Consider the following 6,394-nt stretch of genomic DNA (forward strand, 5'->3'; position numbering starts at 1 on the left):
AAAAGCAGCTAAAAGGCTTGGGTTGGTTCAGTGGCTACTGTGAATTAGGACCTTCAGTCGCACCTGAGTTTTGTACCCAAATCACCTTTATTCACCTAATAAAAGCTATTGCATGGATTTTGTCACGCACCGATGTGGCTACCTGTTTTTAAAAAAATTCATCTGGTGAGTTTAAGCAGCCCATAATTTCTCACTTGTGATCCTTCCATCTGTACAGGGAAGTAAACACAATATCCCTTACAAAATTATTACCAGTGAAGTACTTTGAAACTTAAATGCTAAGTGTTGCTGCAGTTGTTAATGATAACATAGGTGGTTTGAATTTTGGCATTTGGAATCAGAATTGGAGAAAATGCTGTTTGCATATGTAGAACAAAGCTGCAACTCTTTGTTTTTCTAGGAGATCCAGTTTGCCTTGATATCACATCTTTCTTTATTGCCAGCAAATAATGCCTTGAGTATTTCTGAAATATGCAAATAAACCCACAGAGATACAGCCAATGAATACATTAAGAACAATCAGATTTGTTTATCGCCTTTACAGTCTATCACTGTGATTCCCCAGTGTGATGCCCACTGGCATCTTATCTGACACCCACTTGCATGCAGCAGAAGGTGTTTCAGAATTGCCCAGGAAGTATCACTTTTGTGTCAGCATTAACACCAGTGCAGAATGATCTGCATCCTTTGTAGGATACGTGGCATGGAGCCTCCCAAAATTTTGATTTGGCCTCCTTGTGGCTAGATGACCACACTTCTGGTAACATGGGGGTGTGGTCTAATATGCTAATGAGACGCACTGTTAGGGTTGTGTCCTAATATGCTAATGAGCTCCTGCTGGGCTTTTTCTACAAAAAGAGCCCTGCCAATATTAGATTTTTAATGGAAACAGTTGCTGAACACTATGTTTACTTTGTGTGCTGAAATCTTGTTCAAGTACCATGAGAGTTAAGCACAAGTTCCTCCAGAGATTCCAATCAGATAATTCCACTAGTTAAAAAAATTAAATCTAAACTCGCAATCCACTTGTATACTACAGAATCATACAGAAGCTTAAACCAGACGTATTTCACAGCAAATAGATTTGCCTGAACAGACTGCCATATTATACTGCCAGCTGTTTTAAATTTTGCTCTTTCTATGGTTTTCCACAAGAATAGCAGTATCAGCAGCAGCATCACACTGTGTTCCAAGTTATAAAATGTTTAATGATGTTCAGAATCCAGTTTTTTAAATCAAAAGTAATTTTTAGAAATCAACGTAAGTATGACAAAGTTGCTGCATGCAAATACAACTTTGAAGTTCAACAAGAAAAGCAAGTGCAACACCAAAAATCTAAGAGCATATATGCACTGCAAACTTAAGGCAATTTTAAATAGGATAGTTTAGGTTTCTTGGAAACTATGATTCCGAACAGAATTTTCAGCACCATACCAAATGGCAACTACCAGGACTGGCTGGAGAAAGCAACATTATAGTAGTATCAAAATGCAGTAGGTTTGTAGTGTACCTATGCTCTCACAAGAAGTAGTATAATTGTTTATATGCATTCAAATCATCACCACAATAGTTGGAAGTTCAGACATGTATAAAAATCTAAGGAACCATGCCATGCAAACATTAGGAAACTTGCACTTAAAGCAACTCAACCATTATGGTGAAGTAAAGAGAAAGATGCTGAAGAAGCTCTAGACATGAGCATGATTTTACATTAAATTTCAGGAAAAAATAGCCTGATTATGAATTATATAAAATATGTTCTAAACTGATCACAAATAATTGGAAAAGTGCAATGTTCACCTGTGCACATACTGCATTCGAAAACCAACAAGATTACTTACATGTAATTTTTGTAAGAAAAATTGATTTTGCATATATTGCTATAATGCTCATGTTTCACAACAACACATCCACGTTTCAAAACAATATCAAGTATCCTGACTAGCACTGTTACAGAAATGTTCAGGACTGCCTCCGTGACACAGAATATCTACACAGCTAAGAGAAGCCAGCAAGCTGTTTCTGGACAAATACATCTTCAACAACAAAAGTGACTGCTGACATCTGTTAGATGATTAATTTCCAGGGTGAAGATGGCAAATAGGGAAATGTCATTTCTTCAGTAGGCAACTGAGCCTGATTCTGCACCTTAAAGAGCAATTAATATTGTTCATTTAGCAGCTAATTCCCCCTCCAATTCTTAAAAAGCTGTCCAAGCAGTTCTGTTTTAATATAATAAAGGCTTTCTATCAGTCTACACATTTAAATTCTCATATTAAAAACAGCTTCATTAAAGTTCTGAAGCACTGTCACACTATTCCCACTAACACCTGATTTAGAAAACCCTCTTCACTTCTTATGCCATGTAGAACATCACTGGTTCTGTGTTTCATTTTCTCCCCTTTCAACTATGTATCTTCTTTCATAACTTTCAAGTATATGCAAGACATGACACACACAATCAAAACTCTGAATTTCTTCTCCCTTTCAGATAACCATTTGAAGCATCACAATTCTCCCCTATTAATGGAATAGTTACAGTGATGCTGACTTTATTTCTATTGGCATATCATTGCTGTCACTGCGTATACTTAGATTCAAAACCTCTTCTCTCACAACTTATACATAGTTGTTTCCATGACAAACACAAAATAGATCTCATAAGTGTATTAGATACTAGCTAACCAGTAAAAGTTTTTATTGTGCTTGATCTACAATAAGAGTGAGAAAACACCTGTTCAATTATAGCTGCATTCAATATTCAATGCAGTTATGGTATAGGGCAATAGCTGGACTAATACAAATCCCTGAATTTCACCAGCGCACATGCATTAAACTGGAGGCCAATACATTTCCTTGACTGTGGAAAGTTATAGTGTTACAATCTTGGGTGCGAACTGTAAATATGGTGAAATCCAGACAATCACAAAGTCCCATTCCTTCTAAGACATTAGAACTCATAAGCGAATGAAGCATTAATGGAAACTCTTGTTCCATAACAAGCTATCATATTGTCTCTTCCTTTAAAAGAATGCTATTTTATATGATCCTCATCACATTAGTACAACTTATCACATCTATGAAGGCTGAACACAGAAAAACACTGAAGAGTACATAGCTCAGATTTAATAACTATCAGCACTTTCCTTACCAAAAGGACACAGTGACAAATAAACAGAAAACAGAGCAGAGTCATGAAATAAGTGCTTCTTTTAATTGGTTTTAAAGTGGCAAAAAAATCAGAAAAATACTTGTAGGCAGTATTTTTCAGTAGGCATAGAAATGTGAAAAAAGTCATCTAAGGCAATTTCCTTAGTGATACATCACTTCTAAAGAATCACACATCTCAGTTCCCATTTTAAATATAATCCATTTTAATATTCATTGGACATGGGAAACAATTTTCACCATCATTTCAATTCTTTTAACCCATGAACCTTAGATAACTTCAAAGTAAGTTCTTCACTGTGACCAGCAGGGGTCATTTCAGTATAAAAATTGTACTGGAGGAAAGTGACTTTAAAAGAGAGATTTGAAAAAATATATAGCATATTCTCCAAAAGCTATATTAACAATTTATGTTGCAAAGGTTTCGCCTACAAGTTACAGTTTTAATAACAGATGGCAAGAAATGTGTGATGTAAACTCTACCTCTAGTATCAGCAACCCATTAAGAGGTTTTTATATGTTACTCTTACCTGAAAGGTTAAATAAAAAGAAGTGAACTTCTTAGAAATTCAAAGTCAGCTATTAAGTACTCATTCAGCTGGTTACTACTGTGTGAGAGATAACAGTAAAAATATCAGCTAGTTAATTCCCTTGTATTATGTCTGCATGATAGTTAGGGAAGGGACAACTAGCGATACTGTCAAGACTCCAGAATACAGAAGATTCTCTATTTTTAGCAGGGTATGCCAAATTTACTTCTAACTGAAGTTTAGTTCCATACAGGTGACATCACTTCTAAAGAATTATAACTGACCTAAAATTTCCAGAATTGCTTAAAACAAATCATAACAAAATGGAGAGTTCAACTTGTTCCACAACAGAAATTTCTTAAGCTGTTTATTCATCCAATATGCTCACACCTTTCACAAACTTGACTTGCACAAGGCATTAAGAAGTTAATCACTCCAAGAAAAAAGCTAACTGGCATTATCAGCATCATACTAGAAACGAGACAAACCTATGACAATCTATCATGCCAAACTGAGCAAAAAAAGAGAAGGGAGAAAAGCACACCTGAGTTTAAATACAGAAGTCGGTCTTACTTCCATCAAATTAAGGAGTTAACTAACAGGCTAATATATCATAAGGTAATGTTTAGGTATGTCATTTTTAAGGAACAGAGGAAAGAGATATGGGGTACTTTTGATAGTTTTTTTGGATGACTGTCTCCGCCTTCTCAAAGGAATTTCTAAACTCTCTGCGGCCCTCTAGCGGATCAACAAGAAAAAACATACTTTCTGCAAATGGGCAATGGGGGGGATTTTCCATGCAGATTCTCATCTACAATAGAACCATATTCTTCCTTAAGCTTTCCCACTAGGTTAATAGATAGTAACAGAGACACTCTGAACTCTCACATGACACATTTGCAAATATTTCGCTTGGCTACTGTCTATATTTCCACTTACAAGACACCACCTATTAGAAGGCAAACTGAAGGTGATAAAAATATGAATGGACTTTTCCTCCTTTTTTGCATGAAAATGAAGGATCCATCTTCTCTCCATGCTGGTAAAAAGTGATGGGAATAAGCATAACAACAAGTCAGTCACTCTTTGTTTCTTTAACAATTCCAAAATCAGCAACATGGGTTCCTGACTGGGGCTATCGCAATTCAAAAGATGAAAGGCTACCAATTAAGATAATCTTAAACAACTTTTGCAATACCATTATTTGCTGATCAATACAGTATAATTTACTATGGAGATCTATGCTGTCAAGGTATCTGCAACATTCTGAGAAATGTGTCACTAAAGAAAATGATGCAATAGTGATAGGCTAAGCTACCAAAACTGCAAAAAAGGCTGGACAGAGCATCACTAGATATTTACTTGCAAATGTAGACAGAAATCTATTACATGATAAAATTATAAAATTAAGAGCACCTATTCGGAAGCAAGTCTCACTACAGTCAGTAATACTCACTTTCAAGTCAACATTATTAGGATTAGGCTGTAAAAACCAAGTAGCGAAACAGACAACAATGTCAAAGGAAACAGTAAACTGAAGGGTTAGTACCAGATGTTTACATTAAACACACATTGACCCATTTCTTTCACAGAGAAGCAAAAAGCGAGTTTGTATTTTTGCTGCCCATTGCAAGACCTATACAGAGCTTAAAAGTGGTGGGAACAATAAGCAAAGAGCATTTTTAAAGGAAAAAATGAGTACTAAAAATATCCATCCACCTTTTAAGGAGGAATAGCTCCAATACCGGCAGTAGAAACGTACAACTCCAGAAACGAATGGGAGGGGGGTGTATAAAGAAGCGGTCAGTTGACGTGTATTCGATGCAGCCCAAAATGGAAAATAACCGGGGGGGGAGAGAGAGAGAAGACGCATATCATACAACCACATCAACAAGGAGAAAAAGAAAAGATACGCCACACTGGCCAGCCTCCTCCCTTTCCTTGGAACTGAACTGCCACCTTTCAAGGTACTCACAGCACTGAACACCAAGAGTCTACTGAAAATGGAGTAGTAGAGAAGGGAAAAGGGAAACCCCAAAGCACCGCAAACCGTCTTACTCGGCCTTTTCGGGGTGGAGGAAGAAGTAAAACTGGGGGAAGACACTGTGGTCCACACAAGCACCCCACCCCTTTTCTTAGCACTCCCAGCCCCACGGCACGACACGCGCTGTTTCGACGCTCCCCCGAAAGGAGGTGGGGCGGCGTGGCTATTTGCACCGGGGTGGGGGGGGGGGAGGGAGAGAGAGCGATCCTCCGCGTTTACCTTCACAGACGCCCGCTTCGTATTCGGTGAGGGAGTCTCCGTTGAGCGGGGGTCGGATCACGCAGCGCAGCCCCTTGTCGCAGGCTCCGTGGAGCCCAAAGAAGCCCCCACAACTCTCGTTGCGTTGCCGGGCACACATGAAGCAGCAGCCGCAGATGTCCAGGACGACGCCGCCGGGGCAGTTCTTGGGCTCCTCGCACCTGGACTCGTCGCACGGCAGGCAGACGAACGCCCGCGTCCCGGACTCCCCCAAGAGCAGCAGCGCCAGGAACAGGAGCCGCCCCGCCGCCAGGTGCCAGTCGCCGCCGCTGCCCCGGCGCCTCCGCCCCGCCGACAGCGTTGCCAGGTACATCCCGGCCAGGGCCGGAGAAGCCCCCGCGGATCCACACGGAGTCTCCGGGTCCCGCACCGGACCAGCCCAGTCCCGGCGGCG

At 39.6% G+C, this 6,394-nt stretch overlaps 1 protein-coding gene across 2 annotated transcripts in view; it reads right to left on the reverse strand.

The window, feature by feature from the left end:
- Window positions 1-6,354, reverse strand: part of CRIM1 (cysteine rich transmembrane BMP regulator 1 (chordin-like)) — a 204,026-nt gene extending 197,672 nt beyond the window's left edge. For both annotated transcript variants that reach the window (XM_015423500.1, XM_015423434.1), the window contains exon 1: window positions 5,962-6,354. In XM_015423500.1, coding sequence (XP_015278986.1) covers window positions 5,962-6,313 — 352 coding nt within the window. In that variant the 5' untranslated portion in view covers window positions 6,314-6,354. The remainder of the gene's footprint in view (window positions 1-5,961) is intronic.
- Between the last annotated feature and the right edge of the window lie 40 nt (window positions 6,355-6,394).

This window comes from Gekko japonicus, unplaced genomic scaffold (assembly GCF_001447785.1).
Source record: "Gekko japonicus isolate JY-2015 unplaced genomic scaffold, Gekko_japonicus_V1.1 scaffold574, whole genome shotgun sequence".
In the NCBI taxonomy this organism is placed as follows: Eukaryota; Metazoa; Chordata; class Lepidosauria; order Squamata; family Gekkonidae; genus Gekko; species Gekko japonicus.